The sequence below is a fragment of the Dendropsophus ebraccatus genome, chromosome 9, assembly GCF_027789765.1.
Source record: "Dendropsophus ebraccatus isolate aDenEbr1 chromosome 9, aDenEbr1.pat, whole genome shotgun sequence".
Classification (NCBI taxonomy): domain Eukaryota; kingdom Metazoa; phylum Chordata; class Amphibia; order Anura; family Hylidae; genus Dendropsophus; species Dendropsophus ebraccatus.
The window spans coordinates 60883028-60907944 of NC_091462.1; the positions used below are offsets into that span (position 1 = coordinate 60883028).

Sequence of the window (24917 nt, forward strand, 5' to 3'; positions counted from 1 at the left end):
TAGGAACATCAGCATTTAGTTTACCCAAAAAAAACCCCCTTTATGGCCCCGTGTCCTCTACTAAATAATTAAACAATAAAATGGCAGTCAGTAGTTTTAAAATAGCAGTCAGTAGATTACATTATATCTGCATGGTTGCAGTTCTGCTGGTGTACCAAATTATGCAACTTCAGTAATTTTTACTCTTGCACATGCAAAATAAAAAGAGTTTAAGTACTTATTAGCTGCTGTATGTCCTGCAGGAAGAGTAATTTTCTTTGGGGTCTTACACAGTGCTCTCTGCTTTCACCTCTATCCATGTCAGTAACCGGCCGTTCTATGACCCGGCCCTGTTGCAGAACGGACGGTTTTAGTGAAGATCATCCCAGCCAGTACTGCAGTACCGTCCAGATCAACTTTATTTGTGCTGAATTGGGATGAAGGCGCATCCATGTGTGCCCACTTCCCAATTCCCCGTAGCACACAATGGAAAGTGCGGCTGGAGCCGCACTTTCCGTTGAGTTAAGTGGCAGTTCTGTATGGCCGCTATTCAATGAATAGCGGCCAAATAAAAATGACATGCCAGTTTTTTAACTAGCAATCCCGGCCAGTGTGTATACAATGTGTAAACACTCCGTCTGGGATTCCATTGACTGCAATGCAACATAAATTTTCTATTCATCACAGCTTTTGTTGCAAATTGGCAAAAACGGCCATGATTACTAGAAAATTTACGTTGTGTGAACTTAGCCTACCACTGCTTTGGACAATTCCTGACACAGTAAAGGATTTACAAATCTGTATTATTTTCTGACACCAGCTGATTTTGAAAACTTTTTTCCCTCAAGAATCATTGACATGGATTTTAAGTCAATGAGGCTTCTAAGTTGTCAAACACCTGAGCTTTGTTTTCCCTTTTGTAAACTTTACAAATGTGTTTTTTAAGAATATAACTAGAGAACTATACAAAATAAGCACATCTGGAATAATACTACCTGTATTGTTTCCTGGCATCATAACCAACTGCATTTGATTCCCAGATTTTTGTTGCAAGGACTCTCACTGTATTCAAGAACAGAATGAAATTTAACTAAAAAACAGAAAAGGTTACACAAAGATTAATAATAATAATAATAATAATAATAATAATAATAATAATAATAATAATAATAATAATATATTTAGCTGGCAAAGAAAATACTGTTTTTTGTTTTGTTTTTCAAATGGCTTTCATTCTTTTAGCATAAACTTTAAATCTCGAGTCAACATTGGAAAATTTAGTTTGCAATGTTCACAAATTTTTACTGCAAAATTCACGAACTTTGCAAACCAAACTAAAATCCATACATACCTGTCTGACGCCCTCATCCGTGTCTTCAGCCACACACTGAGCCAATTACTGGCGTAGCTCTGTCTGTGCTCAGTTAGTAAATGGCTGAGCAGAAAGTAACAGCTTATTCAGCCAACCTCTGACTGACTGAGACCAGACAGCACCACGGACAGTGATTGGCTGAGCAGGCTGTCACTATTCTGTCTTGAGAGTGACAGTCTGCTCGGCCAATCACTGGCCACGGTGCTGCCCCTTAGTCAGTTATTGTCTGAGCACATGGCTGAAGTCATGGAAGAGGACACCAGGGGAGCGTGGAAAGGTAAATAAACTAAATTTTTTAACAAATTCACTGGACTCACTGGATTTCCTTTGCTCATCTCTAGATCTCATATTTCTGAGTTTGGGTTTTCTTATGTCTCTGGAAGGAGGATATTGTTGCTACCCCCTTTTTAGAATGTGCAGTTCTGAGCACCATTAAAAAGCTTACATGCTGCATATTTTATATATACCTACATAAAACGGGTTTGTTTTTGTTTTTTCAAAATTGTGCTTTATCATATGTGGGAAGTGTCATCTGAGCGGGGCTTAAGGCCATTGTGCCCCCCGTGTTTCTGCTATAGTCTCTGCCCCCTCCATGACATCATCAGCAGGTGCCGCCCATAATTCAGTGGGGGCTGGAAAATCTTCTTTTTGGGAATCTGGGCGGGGCTTTAGGCCGCTTTGCCCCTGTCTTCCCACCTATGTTGATGCCGTAGTCTCCACCCACCTCTGTTAAGTCATCAGCCATTGCCCTCTTATTCTTCAGTGGAGGTCAGAAAATCTCCTCGACGTAGCGCAGATGCGGTAAGGGCAAGGATATGGCAATGTCACTGCCCGACTGCAGTGCCACAAATTCCTGACAAGATGATTTCTACTGCAGTATGGGTGCCACCTGCTGATAACGACATAGGGGGGCTAAGACTATGGTGCTCACGTAGGCGGGAAGACAAGGCACAATGGCTTGAAGTCCCCCAGATTACACTGCCCACCAATGATGAAAAGCAATTTGAGCAGCATGTAAGCTTTTAAATGGTGCTGAGACCTGCACATACAAAAAAGGGGGAAACAATATCACTTTAAGCCTTGTAAGAGTTTTATCTAGTAATAGTGCTTACTAAATATAGGACTGCTGTCATACTTGAAAAGAATGAAAAGAAGCTCCAGTGGCTTCAAAAGCAATAACTCCTTACTAAGAATGCTGAGTCACATCAGTTGTAGTTATGACAGCTTTGCAGGATTCTGTCAGGAACTTACCTTACCTAGCTCTAGCGGTGTCTCCTTTCAGCTCGGCTCCGGCGGTCGGCTCGGTCCCTAGCAACCGGGGACGCCGTGGTCTCACGTGACTGACAGCCAGCCGGCCAGCACGCAGCTGATCTGTCTTGCACTCAGGCTGAGTGACAGGTCGCCCGGCCGCTCAGCCTGCAGTACACCAGCTGCAGTGAGACTGGACTCAGGAGGCCGGACCAATCAGCCTTTGGTCCGGGCTCCTGGTCCAGTATAAAGTCTAAGCATTGCCAGTATGTAATCGCTGGCTATTAGGTAACCCCTGGTCCCAGCTCTCCCCTGTCTATTCCTGCGTTTCCAGTCCTAATTCCCTTCTGCCTGCTTACTCGTGTTCATGACCTTTCGCCTGACCCGTGACTATTCTTTGTATGCCGATTTTGTACCGCGTTGCCCGTGTGGTTTGACTCTGCTTGTTCACTACTCTCTATTGTGTTTTGTCTGTCTGTCGTGTTTTGTGTTCCACGTACTCAGAGCAGGGAACGTCTTCGTGGTTGTCTGCGACCGCCTAGGGTGACTGCACGATTAGTGTCACCAGGTCTGGTTGCAGGACGGATACCACAACCCCCGGGCCTTAAAATCGTATCGACCTGATTTTCGGAACTGTCTTTGAGATCAAAACTGCGGGAGAGGGCGTCAGCCCTGATATTGCGAGAACCAGGTCAATAGGTGATCTCAAAGTTGAATCTTTGTGCCAAGTTGTCGAAGTGCCAGTTCGGTATTCAAAAGGTCTTGTTTCTGGGTTATAATATTACCCCTGATTCATTAAGTATGGATCCCATCAAAGTAGCAGCCATTGAGAATTGGGAGCGGCCTGGCAACCTGAAGGCCCTACAAAGGTTTTTAGGTTTTGCTATTATAGAAAATTCATCAAGGGTTTTTCTATCATAGCCAAACCTCTTACCGATTTGACCAAAAAGGGGGTGGATCTAGTACATTGGTCCACAGAGGCTATCAAGGCCTTCGACACACTTCGGCACTGCTTCTCAGAGGCTCCAGTTTTTATTCAGCCGGATTTTGAGCGCCCATTCATTGTCGAAGTGGACGCATTCGAGGTAGGGGTGGGAGCAGTCTTGTCACAGGGATCAGACACCCTTACCAACCTCTGGCCAGTTACCAACCTCTCGCAAGCAGAATGCAACTATGATATTGATAATCGAGAATTACTAGCTATTAAGATGGCGTTTGATAAGTGGAGGCACTTCTTAGAAGGTGCCAAGCATAAGGTTACTGTACTAACTGACCACAAAAACTTAGAATATCTCGATACTGCCAAGCGTCTTTCTTCACGTCAGGCCGGGTGGGCCTTATTCTTTGCTAGATTCAACTTTGAGATCACCTATCGACCTGGTTCTCGCAATATCAGGGCTGACGCCCTCTCCTGCAGTTTTGATCTCGAAGACAGTTCCGAAAATCAAAGGTCGATATGATTTTAAGGCCCGGGGTTGTGGTATCCGTCCTGCAACCAGACCTGGTGACACTAATCGCGCAGTCACAAGACCTAGCCCCCCATAACACACCTGAATCTCTCCTGTTTGTGCCGCCGAATCTTCGTCTCCGAGTGTTGGAGGAGATCCATAGTTCTGTGCTGGCAGGGCATCCGGGGGTGGCAAGTACCAAGTACTTGCTCTCACGTCACCTTTGGTGGCAAACCTGGGCTCGTGATGTTAAATCATTTGTTGAAGCCTGTGAAACCTGTGCTAGGTCTAAGGTTCCCCGTAGACCACCGGAGGGTCTATTACATCCCCTGCCAGTTCCTACGAGACCTTGGACGCATTTATCTATGGATTTTATTACAGATTTACCTGTGTCTAGGGGTAAGACGGTCATTTGGGTTGTGGTGGATCGTTTCTCAAAAATGTGTCACCTCATCCCACTACGTACACTCCAAAGTGCTCGCTTACTAGCCACTCTGTTTGTCAATCATGTTTTGCGCTTGCATGGGGTACCAGAGAACATTGTTTCCAACAGAGGGGTCCAGTTTGTTGCTAGGTTTTGGAGAGAATTTTGTGGTAAATTGGGTACCTCGTTATCCTTCTCTTCTGCCTTTCATCCCCAGACCAATGGACAGACTGAGAGGGTCAACCAGTCACTGGAACAATTTCTAAGGTGTTTTGTGTCAGATACTCATGGCAAATGGCGTGATTTCATTTGGCTATTTTTTCGAAACTGTGCACAGTTTGGGCCCAAACTCATCAGAGCTTGGTTAAAGCCCAAGAATCCTACCAAGAGTATGCTAACAAAAGACGCATATCTGGCCACCAATATGCAGTAGGTGATAAGGTCTGGCTCTCTACTTAGAATCTTAAACTGAGGGTACAATCCGGGAAACTAGCACCCAAATACATCGGGCCATATACCATTCTTGAAATCATTAATCCTGTTACTTTCAGACTTAAACTGCCTACATCTTTAAGAATTCATTCTTTGTTTCACAAAGCTCTGTTAAAGAAATATGTGCAGCCGGTGTTCCCATCACTTCCTCCTGCCCCACTTGTCATCCAGGGTGAGTTGGAATATGAGGTGGAGGGAATTCTGGATTCCCGTTGGGTACAGGGATCATTACAGTACTTGGTCCACTGGAAGGGCTTCGGACCAGAGGAGCGTACATGGGTGGCACGTAGGGACGTGCACGCTCCTCAGTTGGTCCGACGATACCATGCTCAGAACCCGTCTAAGCCCGGTCCAGTGGATAAGGGTCCTGAGGCCCCTCATAAGAGGGGGGGGGGTAATGTCAGGAACTTACCTTACCTGGCTCCAGCGGCGTCTCCTTCCAGCTCGGCTCCGGCGGTCGGCTCGGGAGCGCGCCGTCGATCCGCCCGCCGTAGCCGAGTGACGTCATGGAGACCCAACGGCGTCCCTAGCAACCGGGGACGCCGTGGTCTCACATGACTGTCAGCCGGCTGGCCGGCCGGCATGCAGCTGATGTGTCTTGCACTCAGGCTGAGTGACAGGTCGCCCGGCCGCTCAGCCTGCAGTACACCAGCTGCAGTGAGACTGGACTCAGGAGGCCGAACCAATCAGCCTTTGGTCCGGGCTCCTGGTCCAGTATAAAGTCTAAGCATTGCCAGTATGTAATCGCTGGCTATTAGGTAACCCCTGGTCTCAGCTCTCCCCTGTCTATTCCTGCGTTTCCCGTCCTAATTCCCTTCTGCCTGCTTACTCGTGTTCCTAACCTTCCGTCAGACCTGTGACTATTCTTTGTATGCCGATTTTGTACCGCGTTGCCCGTATGGTTTGACTCTGCTTGTTCACTACTCTCTATTGTGTTTTGTCGTGTTTTGTGTTCCACGTACTCAGAGCAGGGAGCGTCTTTGTGGTTGACTGAGGCAATTAGGAAGGGACAGTGGGTAGGTTCAGATCAGGGCCCACTGTCTGGTTGTGTTTGTCCGTTCCTGACAGATTCATTTTTAAACTGATTGACTTTGAAAAGTTACCTAGGGTTGAGAACTTTATGATGGCAAGAATAACACTTCAGGTGACTTCTTGCCACAAAAAAAAAAACAAAACATAAACCCTGAGGTAACATTCCCCCACTCGAATAAAAAAAGAATGAATGGAAGAAAACAAATACAGAGCGTTCTAATAAGTATAATGATATGGATGATAAAATCTACAAACTATGTAAGTATGCATTACACATTAAAATTATTTGCATAAACCCTTAATCCATTGCATGCTTGTTAAATGATTTAGTAAGGACACAAAATAATTTCTAAATAATCAGTGCATGACATTAATTTACAAAGCTTTTATGCAAAGTGCTTACATTCAGGATGTTAAAACAGCCAGTAATACCCATTAAAAACTTGCCAAAGGCGGTTTTTAAAAGCTTCATCTTTTTATGCATGTGCATTAACGTGCGTAATGACACAACAGGTTACTCTGAATTAACCCTCTTACATACTAGGTCAGTATAATTTAAAGAAGATAATTGCTGCTGAAACCTAAAATCTAATTACATAAAACACTATTTATTGCATTAGGTATCAGGAAAATTCACAAATTTTCTCATTTCAGAACTATACTTATCAAGATAGATAGATGATATAGAGAAATAGAAAAAAAATATTATAAAACTTAAATATACATAATAGTTTTATAGATTTATACAAGAGTTTTACATTCATTAGATTGATATGCTGGATATTATAGATTGTAAGCCCTTGCAGGCAGGGTCCTCTTCCCCCATTTACCAGTCTGCCATTTGCCTTCATGTAATGTGTTTTTGATCTTGTATTGTTCCTGTTTGTTACCACTATCGCTTGTATAGCGCTCTGGAATTAAGGAAGCTTTATAAATTAATAAAAAAAAATAATAATAATAATAATAATAATAATAATAATCTAAGCTGCATATGCACATTTTCTGTCACTGTGCCTAACTGGGTGTCTCTGATACTTCTCTCTTTTCTCCTTAAAAAAACATATAGCTGCTCCCCCATCCAACCCATGTTACTACTGTTGTAAATGTTTTAACACTCTACATATATATATAAAATATATATATAAAAATATATATATATATATATATATTTTTTTTTTTTTTTTTTTTTTGAGGAGGTTTCTGCTGAAAAGTGAATACTATGAAAAGGGGGAAAACTAATGAACATTCCATGCAACAATTATTGTGATCTATATGCCACCCCCTGCACGTCTTGTACAGCTTAAGCTGAGTTCACACTACGTATATTTCAGTCAGTATTGTGGTCCTCATATTGCAACCAAAACCAGGAGTGGATTAAAAACACAGAAAGGATCTGTTCACACAATGTTGAAATTGAGTAGATGGCCGCCATTTAATGGCAAATATTTGCTGTTATTTCAAAACAATGGCTGTTGTATTTAAATAATGGCAGTTATTTACTGTTATATGGCGGCCATCCACTCAATTTCAACATTGTGTGAACAGATCCTTTCTGTGTTTTTAATCCACTCCTGGTTTTGGTTGCAATATGAGGACCACAATACTGACTGAAATATACATAGTGTGAACTCAGCCTAACTCTAAAATGAAATTTGCTTATATTGTTTGTATGGTGTCGTTTTTTTGGTGTTATAATTTTGTGGGAGCTCTATGGTTACATTTGAGCATTGATTTACCCGACTACAGGTGGTCCAATGAAAATGCCTTATTTCAATTTCAGCATCACAACTTAGACCTTTAAGGAATGTCCAAGCTAGAAATGAAATCTGGGAAGACACAACAGGGCCAATGGCTTACAGATATTACTCACTTATGGCTGGTAAATGCTGAGCAGCATATGGCTTTTACAGGGGATGGGGCATGAAGAGGTAAGATGCCAATTGTCTTACAGAAAGGCAAAAAATTATGAGGGAGTTACAATGGATATACTTAAATTGATTTCTTTGCAATCTTCTCAGCTGGGATATCGGAGCATTTTCAGTTTTTAGTGTTCCCCTAATTACTTAATCAAGATTAAGATAATACATAGTGTTTGTACAGTATTTGTGCACAGTGTCATTTTACTTTATAAACTGCCGACTTAGGCAACCATACTCACCCCAATAGCTGTTAGTATAGGTGCTTGGTAAATCCATTTGATGTCTCCAGCACTTAGTTCCCAGCATCTTAAAAATAAAGTAAGAAGAATAACCTAAAATAAGTTAAACCTGAAATATGTATGTATTTATGTATGTATGTACACATGTACCTGCAGTAGTTAATATAGGGTAAATTTTCATATTGTGAACTGTATTTTTGTCATTTAAAAAAAAAAAAAAAATGTGCAACAAGCAATATTTCCAAAAGATGATCAAAAAATTTCAGTGCATTTTACTTTCTAAAAAGTTATGTGACACAAATACCAAAAATAAAACTATGTTGGTAGAGAATGAGGGTAATATGGCTTAACCCCCTCACGTCAACCAATATGGTTGTATATGTTCCTACTGCCAAAGCCCCCTGCCCCGTATATAAATATTCCTACCATTAGGGTGCGTTCACACCTACCGCATCCGCAGCTTATTTTTCAGCTGAAATCCGCAGGTCTGGTAGTGCAGATTTCAACCTACGAGAAATCCGCGTATTTGTGCGTTTTGCGGTTTTTCCGCAGCAAGTTTATCGCAACAGAAATGTCAGTTTAAAATGTCTCTCATTCTAAACTGACATTTCAGTTGCGATAAACTTGCTGCGGAAAAACCGCAAAACGCACAAATACGCGGATTTCTCGCAGGTTGAAATCTGCACTACCAGACCTGCGGATTTCAGCTGAAAAATAAGCTGCGGATGCGGTAGGTGTGAACGCACCCTTAAAGGGTTTAATGTGTGCGGGGATGCTTCAATGTGATCGGCCCCAAACACAATATTGTTCCAAAGATAATGACAGGCAACCCCTTAAATGCACAATCTATAGAGATTGCGGCATTTAAGGAAGTTAGTTACAGGATAAGCAGCACCTGTCGCAGTATGGCTACGGGAGGGGGGGCGATCACTCTCCCTGAAAACCGGGGGTAAAATACTCGCTGACTTTCTCATAGAGTATGCCCTCAGGCAGACTCTATGTGCAGATAGCTGATAGTACTGATCAATGCTATGAAATAGCATAGCATTGATCAGTATATACACTGCATATTGACTGCATATATAAGTCTTCTAAGTATAAAAAAAAATGAAATACAGAAAACTAGCCTGTCTCTGTTTGCAATAATGAAAACATTGTTATTGAGATATTGGAAAAGCTTAAAGTTTTGAAGGCTTGGTATCCATGGATCAAGTCCAGTTTTTGTGTACGCTCCCCTTAATCTTTCAGAGATTTTGACCCACATCGGGAACAGCTTTCCCCGAATCCTTCCTAATTCATCCTTATTTGTACAACTGTAATAGGGACTATAGTGAAGCCTTTTGCTATGTCTACAAATATTTTCTTAGACAAAATCAATTCAGGCATACAATAAACAATGGCCGTTATTGCAAGTTACAACAGCCACTGTTTATTAACAATGTGCGATTACAGTGTAGTGTATAGAACAAGGGCCAAAGTGTATACACGCTATACACTATGACCAGTGTTCTATGCGGCCGCACAGAATACCTGACAGGTCTATTTTGTGCGGCCACTATTCATTGAACAGTGGCCGCACAAGATAGCCTGTTCTCACCATGTAAAGTATGGCGCCTGGCCATATTTTACATTCTGCTCTATGGCTAATTTGAATAGGGACACAATTGAATGTTCCCGCATTCCAATTAAAATGAAGAGATGTTCAACTGGCCGATACTGCAGTATCTGTCGGGTGATCATCTGAGACATATTCTTTACTATTTACTAATCTTAACTTGCCATGCTGCAGTGTACCTATACTGTTGTTATACAAGCATAGGTATGATGCTAAAAGAACATAAGTTTGTATTCTTGCTGTATTTCTCACAATTTTAATTTTTTGTTACACCATGTATACGGTTTAAAAAAAAACAAATAAAAACTCTTGAAATTAAAATAAACAAAACAAAACAAAACATAAAAACATAAAATACCCCCCCCCCTCCCCAAAAGAAGAAGCTTAAATTACCTTATTTCCCAGTATACAAATGAAAATGTGTAAAAAAAATATATATTTAAAATAAACATGTTAGGAATTGTCCAATCTATTAAAATATAACAATATTGATCCAGCAAGGTGAACAACAGCGTAAATGAAAAGGTGGAAGGGGGAGACTGGATTGCTGATCTTTTCTTAATTTTACATCAGAAAAAAGTGAATAAAAAGCAATCAAAACTTTTCTTTTACACCTATATACCAATAAAAACTATAGATCATGGTGCAAAAAATGACGCCCCAACCAGCCCTGTAGGTGGAAAATAAAAGCGTTATGAAGTTGTGGAGGAAATTTGCTTTAATTTGACCTTGACTTCTGTGCATCAATGACCTTTGGTCATGAAGAGGTTAAATGAAAAATTTTAAGTCACTCAACTAAGAGACTGTTCAAGTCCTAAAGCATATTCCAAAACACAGTTTTCCTGCTATAGCAGAGGTTAAAGTGTTCTTAAAAAGACCTGTGACAAGTACCAAGCTCCTGCATTTAACACCCCTCGATCACCAGTTACTTTGCAGATAACTGCAGATTATAAATAAAAAATTACTCATTAACATTATTTACTGTGGTGTTTAATGTAGTTTTAGGTGAATTTGAAGTGATGTTTTTTTTTGTTTTTTTTTGAGTCACTAAATTATTGTTAGTCATTGTTAGAGATGAGCGAATTACTTGGAAACTCTCCCAGGACAGCAGTGGACATTGGTAAATGAGCACCCAGTGAGGTATCAAGATGGACACTGTTCACTGTGACTTCCTATAATGCACACCTAGCACCCAGTGACTTTCCTCCAGCCCCTGTAGGGTTAAAATGCTCATTATACCCCTAGATTAATTCTTTAAGGTGTCTAGTTTCCAAATTGGGGTCACTTATGGGGGTTTCCAGTATACAAACCTCCTAAATCAACTTAAAATAAGAACTGGTCCCTAAAAAAAATCAGTTTTGGAAACTTTCACGAAAATGTGGTAATTTGCTGATAAATTTCTAAGCCCCGTAACACCCTAAAGAAGTAAAATATGTTTATGAAATGAAGCCAGAATAAAGAGGACATATTGGTAATGTGACTTAGTAACTAATTTATTTATTTTTTTTTTTTTCCCTTTTTTTCCTTTTTTTTTTCTCTGTTACAAGAGGAATAAAAGCAATTTCTCACAAGTGCATGTGTGTTTTCAGCTTTTTATCTATTACATAAGTCAGATCACTTACTATCATGGCATCTCTCTATAATATATGCATCTTTAGGTACTCAAGCTTGTAAAAAATGGTGCATAGCGTCTATGTAAAACGACCTTAAAGGGGTATTCCAGGAAAAAGTAAGAGATTGTGGGGGGTGCAAAAGATGTATAGTGCTTTTATCTATAGAATACACAGGCTGTTTCCATAATTTGTTCATAGTCACTGAGTGATCGGGATTTAACTTTGTTGTCAATATTACCCATATTGCTTTTTATGTAAACCTTCAATTGAAAGTAAGTCTGTGGCTGTGAACTGGGCCGGCATCAAGCTGAAACAGACAAGAGGGTGCGCTGTAAGGAGTGCAGTGTCAATCAACAGCACTAAAGCTGATAGGCTGCTCCCATTCATGCTCCTCCCCATTGTCCATTCTAGGTTGATGCAGGAACAACAGTACATAGGCCTCTGCAGCTACACGGTAAATAATCAGTTTTTTCTTTATTGTGCGATATAGATATATTTGGCTAAAGTGGATTAATAGAGAGGAATAGGGCTACTCACATAGTATTACACAGCAAAAATGACTCTGCACCAACCTTCTCAATAGGAAAATGTACAGCCTCAGGATTTACAATTTTAATATTCCTTATAGTAAAAGGGAGTCCTGAAATGTTTGCTGCTGCTAATGTAAATGTGACCCATCTGTGTTTCTAATAGAAAGGATTCCAAATGTACCTGTCATCTGCAGCTTTTGAACCAATGAGCAACCTTAAAGGGATTTTCTGAATATTTTATCCTATGATTGGTATAGGCCTTTAATATGAGATCCGTGATTGGCTGTCTCTCTGCCCTTTTATTTTTTTTTTTTATTTATAATATTTTAATATTATTAAACACAAACAAACCCAAGCCCCCCCCTCCCGTCCCAGCCCCACAGTCACATAAAAACACTGAAGAACAACAGTCCCAATCTGGGAGTACAGTCACAAAACACTCCTCATTAAATACAAATTTAACCCTTTCCTCCATGAGGTAAAACCTGCAGGGCGCCCCTTTATTCTCTACTCCTATCCTACCTAACCCAACACCCATCCTACCCTTATTTTAACACACTCATCCCACCAGGCTGCTGAGTAGCCACGCCCCCGCCGAGCCGAGGCCAGGGGAGACGGGCAGACAAGCCCAGAGCCAACCCCCTCCACCTCTGCACAGTGCCGTCCGCAGACAACAACCTGCTCAGGTAATCACAACCAACCTCAACTCCCTATCCTGCCAGCCCAGCCCCGGTAAGGCCTACACTGGCCACAGACGGAAGAGAGGAAGGAGGAAAACCCGAAGCCTGAAACTCTCAAACTCCGTTCAAATCGGCTATCCACGGGCCCTGTGCGCCGGGTCCTATGGACAACTGCCCTGTCCAATCCAACGGCTTCCATAGTCCATCTATTATGGACTGCGGTCCCCATCAAACGACCGGGTTCATTTCATATACTTTCCATTCAAGCTTTAAATAGTAACTTAACAGTGGTCAATGAACCGAACAAATTCCAGCCAGTTCACTCGACCCTCTCACGGCCGACCACCCTGGCCGGTCTGCCCCCAAACACCATGCCGGCGGACCGGTGCGCTCCAGGCCGCCCGCCCCCCCCCCCCCCCCAGCCCGGCCAGCGCGCAGCCACCCCACAGCCCCATTCACGCACCAAACATCCGCTATAATACTATGTCCACCGGGCGCCCTGAAGGTACCTCACAGATTACATTCCTTGCACATCCTCAAAAGGACAAATTTGTTTATGTACTCCCTATATAATCCCTTCCTTCCCTCCCCAGCCCCACCCCCTCCCACCCGAGAACATGCACAGAGAAAGAAAGAGAGAAAGAAAAAAAAAAAAAAAAAAAAAAAAAAGAAGAAAAAACCCCCCAACCTCATCCTCTCACTTCACACACTCATAACGCTTCACACATTGTTCCCTTTTCACTAGACTGGGTGACTGAGGGGATATCCACCTTCTCATGATCAGTAATTTTGCACAAAACAGCATTTTCAACACACATGTCCTCTGCTTCCTACTTGTCCCCACAGGTAATCCCGATGTATCCCCCAGAACAAACAGACGAAGGTCCTCCCCTATGGACAGACCCACAACCTTAGTTATCTCCCGAGAAACTCCGGACCAAAGCTGACCCAACTGCTCACACGACCAGAGCATATGCACCAAATCTCCCACCTCCTTTTTACATCTAGGACAGAGATTATTAGTTCTTTTTTTAATTTTACTAAGGAAGGAGGGAGTATAATATAATCTATGGACGATATTAAACTGGATAAGTTGATGATTCACCGAGGGCGCAACTTTTTTTATGTTACTATACACTACTGGCCAGTTCACCTTCATCCCAGCATCCCTTTCCCAGGCGCTCTGGCTCCCAAAAACCCATTCTTTTTCTAGCATAAAACATTTGTACAATATTGAGACCCCATTAGATCTACTACCCAGCCCTCTTAACTTATTCAGTGTTATATTTGCTCCGAGCCTATACTCCGTCTTTCTGAGGTCCATCTTTAGTGCCCTGGAAAGACGCAAATAATCAAACCAACGGGAGCCCGCAAACCCATACTCTTCCCTAACCTGCTCCCAAGATTTAATCTTCCCCATAACCACTAAATCAGTTATCAACCTCAGGTCGCGCCCAAATACTCCATAAAGATCCTCTAGCTTCTTAACCTCCACCAACTCCCGATGATCCCAAAGAGGAGAGAAGTTCAAGAAACCCTCCAGCCCCAGACATTTTTTTACTTCCCGCCAAGTTCTAACCAGGGCGACCACCATCGGCCAGTCAGCTTTTACTCCCTTTTCCAATATTCCGGCGTCAAGGATCTGAAAGATATCTAAAGAGACATCTCTTGCCCCCTCTCCTAATCGGGAAAAGAAGGGGTTATCCTTCCAGTTCAAAAGCCAGAAGGCCTGGGAAGCCAGTAAATACATCTCCATAGACGGAAGGCCAAGCCCTCCCTTATTCTTAGGCGCTGTCAATAGTTCTAGTTTAATACGGACACGTTTGCGCCCCCAAATCAGGAAATTCCAAATATTCCTTATCCTCTTAAAGACCTTCTGGCCTACCCAAACCGGGGCAGCCCCAAAGATATACAAAAATTTGGGCAGCAAGACCGCCTTCAGTAACACCAACCGGTCCGCCCTAGAGAGGGGCAAATTATGCCATACCTTCACCTTATCCTCTGTCTCTCTAATCAGCGGAACTAGATTAAGATCACTGAAGGCCGCCAAGTTCTGGCAGATCCGAATCCCCAGATATCTAAAGGATTCACCCTTTCCCAAGACCTGCAGCTGTGGAAAGGACAGATCGCCCTCCAAGGCCAGTTGCATTAAAACCGATTTTTTCCAATTAATCCCAAGGCCCGAATACTTCCCCACCTGCTGTATCAACTCGATAACCCTTGGGACAGCCGTTACGGGGTCCCGTAGAAACAAAAGCATATCATCTGCGTAAAGGGACACCCTGTCCCCCTCACCCCTCGCCCCAAAGCCAACTATACTCTGATCTAGTCTAATTAAGTTGGCTACTGGCTCTATACTAAGGGCAAAGAGTGAGGGGGAGAGAGGGCAACCTTGCCTAGTCCCCCTACCCAGCTCAAAAGCAGCAGAGTGCAATCCATTAACCGCGACCGTCGCCCTCGCATCCCTATATAACAGTTTAACCAACTCTATAAACCCCCTCCCCAGACCGAACCTCTCCATCACTACCCAGAGGTATCCCCACTCCACCCTATCAAAGGCTTTAACCGCATCCAATGACAAGATGGAGTGGGGACCCTCCCCGCCCGCTAACTGCATGTTTACAAATAATCTCCTCAAGTTAGACTTAATCTGGCGCCCTGGTATGAAGCCAGTCTGGTCTTCCCCAATCAGGCCCCCCACTACTTTGTTAAGCCGCGCGGCCAACACTCCAGCAAAAAGCTTCACATCTACATTGAGTAGAGATATCGGCCTGTAGGATTCTCTCTCCAGGGGGTCCTTCCCCTCCTTTAAAATCAATATAATTTCAGCCTCACTCATGGACCTGGGGAGTGACCCCCCGGAGATCGAACCCCCCAAAACCTGAAGGAGCGCCGGGAGGAGGACCTTTCTATGCCTTTTATAAACTTCAAATGGGATGCCATCCTGACCTGGAGAGGATCTATTCGGAGCCCTCTCCAAGACACCCTCCAACTCTTCCAGTGAAATAGGGGCCCCTAATATTTCACCTTGATCTTGTGTTAAACTAGGCAGGAGAGCAGACTCAAGTAATTCCTCCAGGTGCTCATCCTGCTCTTTACCACTGGAACTATATATGTCCTGGAAGTAGCTCCCGAATGCCTTCAAGATATCCCCCGAGGAGTTCACAACAGACTTATCAGGCAGTCGTAGGGCATGAACTTCCCCACTGTCTCTCTGATTCCTAATGACCCCCATGAGTCCTCTATTAAGGGTTCCAGACTCAAGATAATTTCTCCTGGCCACGAACCCCATTTGAGACCGTGCCTTCTCCAACAGATAGTTATCCAACCTTTCCTATTTTACATTCTGCTCTATGGCTAATTTGAATAGGGACACAATTGAATGTTCCCGCATTCCAATTAAAATGAAGAGATGTTCAACTGGCCGATACTGCAGTATCTGTCGGGTGATCATCTGAGACATATTCTTTACTATTTACTAATCTTAACTTGCCATGCTGCAGTGTACCTATACTGTTGTTATACAAGCATAGGTATGATGCTAAAAGAACATAAGTTTGTATTCTTGCTGTATTTCTCACAATTTTAATTTTTTGTTACACCATGTATACGGTTTAAAAAAAAACAAATAAAAACTCTTGAAATTAAAATAAACAAAACAAAACAAAACATAAAAACATAAAATACCCCCCCCCCTCCCCAAAAGAAGAAGCTTAAATTACCTTATTTCCCAGTATACAAATGAAAATGTGTAAAAAAAATATATATTTAAAATAAACATGTTAGGAATTGTCCAATCTATTAAAATATAACAATATTGATCCAGCAAGGTGAACAACAGCGTAAATGAAAAGGTGGAAGGGGGAGACTGGATTGCTGATCTTTTCTTAATTTTACATCAGAAAAAAGTGAATAAAAAGCAATCAAAACTTTTCTTTTACACCTATATACCAATAAAAACTATAGATCATGGTGCAAAAAATGACGCCCCAACCAGCCCTGTAGGTGGAAAATAAAAGCGTTATGAAGTTGTGGAGGAAATTTGCTTTAATTTGACCTTGACTTCTGTGCATCAATGACCTTTGGTCATGAAGAGGTTAAATGAAAAATTTTAAGTCACTCAACTAAGAGACTGTTCAAGTCCTAAAGCATATTCCAAAACACAGTTTTCCTGCTATAGCAGAGGTTAAAGTGTTCTTAAAAAGACCTGTGACAAGTACCAAGCTCCTGCATTTAACACCCCTCGATCACCAGTTACTTTGCAGATAACTGCAGATTATAAATAAAAAATTACTCATTAACATTATTTACTGTGGTGTTTAATGTAGTTTTAGGTGAATTTGAAGTGATGTTTTTTTTTGTTTTTTTTTGAGTCACTAAATTATTGTTAGTCATTGTTAGAGATGAGCGAATTACTTGGAAACTCTCCCAGGACAGCAGTGGACATTGGTAAATGAGCACCCAGTGAGGTATCAAGATGGACACTGTTCACTGTGACTTCCTATAATGCACACCTAGCACCCAGTGACTTTCCTCCAGCCCCTGTAGGGTTAAAATGCTCATTATACCCCTAGATTAATTCTTTAAGGTGTCTAGTTTCCAAATTGGGGTCACTTATGGGGGTTTCCAGTATACAAACCTCCTAAATCAACTTAAAATAAGAACTGGTCCCTAAAAAAAATCAGTTTTGGAAACTTTCACGAAAATGTGGTAATTTGCTGATAAATTTCTAAGCCCCGTAACACCCTAAAGAAGTAAAATATGTTTATGAAATGAAGCCAGAATAAAGAGGACATATTGGTAATGTGACTTAGTAACTAATTTATGTAATACAACTTTCTTTTTTTAGAAGCAGAGAATTTCAAAGTTCATAAAATGCTAATTTTTTCAATTTTTCATGATATTTTGATGTTTTTCTCAAAAAACACACAAAGTAGTGACCAAATTTTGCCACTAATATAAAGTGCCATATGTGACGAAAAAACAATCTCAGAATCGCTAGCATACGTTAAAGCATCACTGAGCTATAAGCGCATAAAGTGAGACAGGTCAGATTTTGAAAAATGAGCCTGGTCTTTTAGGTGCAAATAGGCTTGGTCTTGAGGGGGTTAAAAACACTTTTGAAAATGAAAAGTTAAAATTTTCCAATAATATATACATTTAGATTAAAGTTTCTCATTTTCAAAAGGAACATGAGAGAAAAAGCACCCCAAAATTTGTAACACGGGTTCTCTTGAGTACTACGGTACCCCATATGTGGGCGTAAACCACTGCATGGGCACACAGCGGGGCTCAGAAGGGAAGGAGCGCCAATTAGCTTTTCCATTGCAGATTTTGCTGAAGAAGTTTCCGAGCGCCAGGTGCATTTGCAGAGCCCCTGTAGTGTCAGCAGAGAGAAAAAAAACCATAAGTCACCCCATTTTGGAAAGTACACCCCTCAAAGAATTCATCTTCGGGTAGGATGAGCAATTTGACCCCACAGGTGTTAGAGGAAAGTATTCAAAATTAGACAGTAAAAATGAAAAACTCGAATTTTTCCAATAATATGTTCCTTTAGTTTGAAATTTCTCAATTTCACGAGGAACAAGAGAAAAAAAGTACCCCAAAATTTGTAACGCAGGTTCTCCTGAGTAAAAAGGTACCTCATATGTGAGCATAAACCACTGCATGGGCACACAGCGGGGCTCAGAAGGAAAGGAGCGCCAATTAGCTTTTTCAATGCAGATTTTGCTGAAGAAGTTTCTGAGCGCCAGGTGTGTTTGCAGAGCCCCTGTAGTGCCAGCGGAGTAAAATCTCGCCATAAGTCACCCCATTTTGGAAAGTGCACCCCTCAAAGAATTCATTTTGGGGTGTGGTGAGCATTTTGACCCCACAGGTATTAGAGGAAAGTATTCAAAAGTAGACAGTAAAAATGAAAAACTCGAATTTTTCCAATAATATGTTCCTTTAGTTTGAAATTTCTCAATTTCACGAGGAACAAGAGAAAAGAAGTACCCCAAAATTTGTAACGCAGGTTCTCCTGAGTAAAAAGGTACCTCATATGTCGGTATAAACCACTGTATGGGCACACATCAGGGCTCAGAAGGGAAGGAGCGCCAATTAGCTTTTTCAATGCAGATTTTGCTGAAGAAGTTTCTGAGCGCCAGGTGGGTTTACAGTGCCCCTGTAGTGCCAGCGGAGTAAAATCTCGCCATAAGTCACCCCATTTTGGAAAGTGCACCCCTCAAAGAATTCATCTTGGTGTGTGGTGAGCATTTTGACCCCACAGGTATTAGAGGAAAGTATTCAAAAGTAGACAGTAAAAATGAAAAACTCGAATTTTTCCAATAATATGTTCCTTTAGTTTGAAATTTCTCAATTTCACGAGGAATAGGAGAGAAAATTCACCCCAAAATCTGTAACGCAGGTTCTCCTGAGTAGAACGGTACCCCATATGTGGGCATAAACCACTGTATGGGCACACAGCCAGGCTCAGAAGGGAAGGAGCGCCAATTAGCATTTTCTCTGCAGATTTTTCTGAAGAAGTTTCTGAGCACCAGGTGCGTTTGCAGCGCCCCTGTAATGTCTACAGAATAGAATCCCCCCAAAAGTCACCCCATTTCGGAAAGTACACCCCCTCAAAGAATTCATCTTGGGGTAGGATGAGCATTTTGGCCCCACAGGTATCAGAGGAAAGTATTCAAAATTGGCCAGTAAAAATGAAAAACTTGAATTTTTCCAAAAATATGTTGGTTTAGTTTGAAATTTCTAAATTTCACAAGGAACAGGAGAAAAAATGTACCCCAAAATCTGTAACGCAGGTTCTCCTGAGTACAACGGATCCCCATATGTGGGCATAAACCACTGTATGGGCACACAGCAGGGCTCAGAAGGGAAGGAGCGCCAATTTGCTGGAGCAAAACCGCAGCTAGTAACAGTTATTAGAATAGCGCAGTTACTAAAATACAATAAAAAAAATTAGATTACAGGTAATGTGGGGTGGTTACAGACAGTCTGGGGTGGTTCCGGGTAATCTAGAGGTGGTTACGGGCAGTCTGAGGTGGTTACAGGCAGCCTGAGGTGGTTACGGGCAGTCTGAGGTGGTTACGGGCAGTCTGAGGTGGTTACGGGCAGTCTGAGGTGGTTACGGGTAATCTGGGGTGGTTACGGGCAGTCTGAGGTGGTTACGGGTAATCTGGGGTAGATACGGTCAACATGGGGTGGTCACAGGCAACCTGCTGTGGTTACGACAACCTGGGGTGGTTACAGGCAACCTGGTGTGGTTAGAGGCAACCTGGTGTGGTTAGAGGCAACCTGGGGTGGTTACGGGCAATGTGGGGTGAATACGGACAACCTGCTGTGGTTACAGACAATCTGGTATGGTTACAGGCAACCTGCTGTGGTTACGGACAATCTAGGGTGGTTGCGAACAATCTGGGGTGGTTGCGGACAATCTGGGGTGGTTACGGACAATCTGTGGTGGTTACGGACAATCTGGGGTGGTTACGGGCAACCTGGGGTGGTTACGGGCAACCTGCTGTGGTTACAGACAATCTAGGGTGGTTACAGGCAACCTGCTGTGGTTACGGGCAACGTGGGGTGGTTACGGACAATCTGGGGTGGTTACGGACAATCTGGGGTGGTTACGGACAATCTGGGGTGGTTACGGACAATCTGGGGTGGTTACAAGCAACCTGCTGTGGTTACGGATAAACTGAAGTGCTAATAGGTAATCTGAGGTGGGTACCTGTAATCTGGCGTGGTTACGGGCAATCTGGAGGGGGTCACTGGCAATTTGGGGTGGTTAGAGGCAAGGTGCAGTGTTCAAGAGGCAAGGTGCGGTGGTCATAGGCGACGTGCAGTGGTCAGAGGCGACGTGCGGTGGTCAGAGGCGACGTGCGGTGGTCAGAGGCAACCTGCGGTGGTCAGAGGCAACCTGCGGTGGTCAGAGGCAACCTGCGGTGGTTGCGTGCAATCTGGGGGGTTACATGTAATCTGGCATGATTACGGGCAACCTGGGGTGGTTACGGGCAACCTGGGGGGGTTACAGACAATCTAGAATTGTTACGGATAGAGTGAAGTGCTTATAGCTAATCTGGGGTGGTTACATGTAATTTGGGGTGGTTACAGGCAATCTGGGGTGATTACGGACAATCTGGAGGGGGTCACTGGCAACGTGCGGTGGTTACGGGCAACGTGTGGTGGTTACGGGCAACGTGCGGTGGTTACGGGCAACGTGCGGTGGTTACGGGCAATTTGCGGTGGTTACGGGTAATCTGGGGGGTTACGTGCAATCTGACGTGATTACGGACAACCTGGGGTGGTTATGGGCAACGTGCGGTGGTTACGGGCAACCTGCGGTGGTTACGGGTAATCTGGGGGGGGTTAGGGGTAATTTGGGAGTAAACTGCAATTATTACTATAATAAAAAGTGTGTGTTTTATTTTTTTGTATGTTTGTCACTTTTTGTACTTTATACATTCATGTTCACTGTATTACTATGATTATTGTGATATTTTCTATCACAGTAATCATAGTTCAGTGACAGAGACCAAATTGGTCTCTGTCACTTTAAATTTTCAGAGCTTGGCTGGTTGTGGAGCGCAAGCGCACTTCATAGCCATCCAGGACACGGAAGAGGAAGGAGCTCCAGGAGCAGGTGAGTATATGGGGTAGGGGAGGGTGACTCGGGGACGGGGGTGACTGGGGGGGGTGGAGGGCGACTTGGGGGGTGGGGGGACATCACTTTTTATCCCCTGTCACCAATCATTCATGGTGACAGGGGATAAAAAGTGCCGGCGGCACATGGCACAAGCGATCAGAGGTATATAGTATATACCGCTGATCGCTTGTACCGGGACCCCACAGGGGGGGTCCCGATGACTGCCCCATGCTCTCCGCTACCTCCGGTGGCGGAGAGCATGGGGCTTTCATTCATTTTTCTTTTTTGATCACTGTGAACAGACATTAGTCTGTTCACAGTGATCGCGGCGGCCATCATGGATCCGATGGCCGCCGCGGGAGGGGGGGTTAGTGACTGGGGCACTAGGGGGCTGATCTGGGGTCTGATTTTTACTTATTTCATCTCCCCCCACCGTGGATTCACGGTGGGGGGAGATGAAATACAGCGGCGGCACCGGCCCATTAGTGACCGCCGTTTCGGCGGTCACTAAGGGGTTAATGGGGGTCAGCTGCGGAATCGCAGCTGATCCTCATTATCTCCGGTGCTGTATTCAGATGAGAGTCCCTGCAGCGATCCCGTTCTCATCACAAAGCCCCTGTCAGTCAGGAACGTATATGTACATTCCTACTGCACGGGGCATGTGCAATAGGAACGTATATATACAGATGGCTGACGTGAAGGGGTTAATAATAAGAAATCCCCTCCACTAATAAAAGTCTGAATCACCCCCCTTTTCCCATTTTACAAATAAAAATAAATAAATAAATAAATAAACATGTTTTTTATCACCGCGTGCGTAATTGCCCGAACTATTAATAAATCACATTCCTGATCTCGCACGGTAAACGGTGTAAGCGCAAAAAAATCCCAAAGTGCAAAATTGCGCATTTTTGGTCGCATCAAATTCAGAAAAAATGTAATATAAAGCGATCAAAAAGTTGCATATGCGCAATCAAGGTACCGATAGAAAGAACACATCATTGCGCAAAAAATGACACCTGACACAGCCCCATAGACCAAAGGATAAAAGCGCTATAAGCCTGGGAATAGAGCGATTTTAAGGAACGTATATTTGTTAACAATGGTTTTAATTTTTTACAGGCCAACAATAAAAGTTATACATGTTATATATCGTTTTAATCCTAATGACTTGAGGAACATATATAACAACTAAGTTTTTCCATAGGACACACGGCGTAAAAATGAAGCCCCCCCAAAGAAAAATAATTGCATTTTTTTTTTTCAATTTCACTGCGCATATAATTTTTTTCTGGTTTCGCAGCATATTTTATGGAAAAATTCAGCCTGTCATTGCGAAGTACAATTAGTGACGCAAAAAATAAGGGCTCATGTGGGTCTGTAGGTGTAAAATGCAAGTGCTATGGCCTTTTAAGCACATGGAGGAAAAAACGAAAACGCAAAAACGAAAGTTAGCACGGTCCTTAAAGGGTTAAGAGCGACCTGGGTCCCTTTTAGAGCGACCTGGGTCCCTTTTAGAGTGACCTGGGTCCCTTTGAGAACGACCTGGGTCCCTCTAAGAGCGACCTGGGTCCCTTTAAGAGCGAAGGGACCCAGGTCGCTCTTAAAGGGACCCACGTCGCTCCTAAACTGACTCATGTCACTCGTAAAGGGACGGGACCCAAGTCGCTCTTAAACCCAGGTTTAAAGTTTCTCTTAAAAGAAAGTCACTGGTAAAGGGGCGCTCTTTTAAAGCACTATGTATTTCCCTGGAAATGCAAATCTAGTTTTAAGGGTACAAACCCACTTGACGTATTTGCTGCGTGAATCAGTCTTAAAAATAAGCAGGCAAAACGCAGGTTAGCTTTATACGATTGTTCTGCATTAAAATACGCAATTGCGTATTTTTGAAGCGTGAAGCTACATGCGTTTTTCACACAGGTTGTTAACAACTGATGCTTTGCTAACAACAAGCTTCACGCTTCAAAAATACGCAATTGCGTATTTTAATGCAGAACAATCGTATAAAGCCAACCTGCGTTTTGCCTGCTTATTTTTAAGACTGATTCACGCAGCAAATACGTCAAGTGGGTTTGTACCCTTAATCTTATTCTAATCAGTAAAAGAAAACTTAGGAGGCATATGCCCTTTAAATAAGTTATCTCTTTCAGACACGCACTGCTTATTCACCCTAATAGGACTGGGACACCACTTAGGACCCTTTTCCATAAGCTAGAGCAGAGAGTTGCTGACAAGCTGGGATTCATTTTTGTTCAGGTAGTACTTGCATGTCCATGAATTACCTGAACTATCTAAATGGCCATCACGTAACATTACATTTCCCTTCAGCGGATGTGCAGAATCAATTAATTCAATCCATCACTATAACTGTAGAAATCAAGGAATACACTGTGCTCATCTCTATACACAATGTACATTCAGATGTTTCTATTCAAGCAGATAGATAAGATCTAGAGAGAACTGCACCATAACTGCTTTTATTGTATGAATCTCTGTATATATATGTATATATATATATATATATATAAAACTTTTTTTTTACCGTGATTAACCCCATAACAACATTTATTTATGTATATTTACGCCCTACTGCTGGTAAGGGGCTTCAGAACGGGGCCGCGCGGCGACCCCTCTCTGAACCGTAGCAGTCCTGGGTGCCACATGTAGCCTGGGACCACGGCTATTAGCAGGCTCGGTCCGATCGCCGTGCCCGCTAATCAGGTAATCAGATGCAGCTGTCAAAGTTGACAGCTGCATCTGATTACCGGATGCAGCACTTCCCTGGTGTCTAGTGGCGGAGATCGCTCCCCCGGGACGTTGTCCCGGAGAAGCGATCTCCGTGTCTATTACCTGCCGGGGTCTCCGCCAAGATGGCGCTGACCATGGCTCGGCACCTGTTTGTTTTCGGCTGCAGTAGCCGAAAGCAAACGAGTGTCAATCTCATTGATCTTTGCTGTATAAGTATACAGCAAAGATCTCAATGAGAGATCAAAGTGTATATACTAGAAGTCCCCTAGGGGGGCTTCTAGTATAAGTGTAAAAATATAAAATAAAGTGTTGTTGTCAATAAAAAGCCCCCTCCCCTAGTAAAAGTCTGAATCACCCCCCTTTTCCCAGGTTATAAATATAAATAAATAAATAAACATGTTTGCTATCGCCGCGTGCGTAATTGCCCAAACTATTAATCACATTCCTGATCTCGCACGGTAAACGGCGTCAGCGTAAAAAAATCCCAAAGGACAAAATTGCAAATTTTTTTTGCGCATTTTTCGCATCAAATCCAGAAAAATTGTAATAAAAAGCGATCAAAAAGTCGCATATGCGCAATCAAGTTACCGATAGAAAGTAAATATCATGCCGCAAAAAATGACACCTCACACAGCCCCATAGACCAAAGGATAAAAGTGCTATAAACATGGAAATGGAGCGATTTTAAGGAACATATATTTGTTAACCCCTTAAGGACGGGGCCTATTTTCGTTTTTGCGTTTTTCGGTTTTTCCTCCTTGTGTTTAAAAGGCCATAGCACTTGCATTTTTCCAACTAGAAACCCATATGAGCCCTTATTTTTTGCGTCACTAATTGTACTTTGCAATGACAGGCAGAATTTTTGCATTTGGTACACTACGAAACCAGAAAAAAATCAAAGTGTGGTGAAATTGAAAAAAAAAACTTATTTCTTTTA

The 24917-nt window shown here is 42.8% G+C and overlaps 1 protein-coding gene across 4 annotated transcripts in view; it reads right to left on the minus strand.

Annotated features, from left to right (window-relative positions):
• The window catches only part of PTH2R (parathyroid hormone 2 receptor), a 264780-nt gene that overhangs the window by 34674 nt on the left and 205189 nt on the right, over positions 1-24917 (minus strand). For all 4 annotated transcript variants that reach the window (XM_069985313.1, XM_069985314.1, XM_069985312.1 and 1 more), the window contains 2 exons: positions 8154-8220; positions 975-1069 (listed from right to left, as the gene is read on the minus strand). In XM_069985313.1, the coding sequence (XP_069841414.1) occupies positions 975-1069; positions 8154-8220 (162 nt within the window). The remainder of the gene's footprint in view (positions 1-974; positions 1070-8153; positions 8221-24917) is intronic.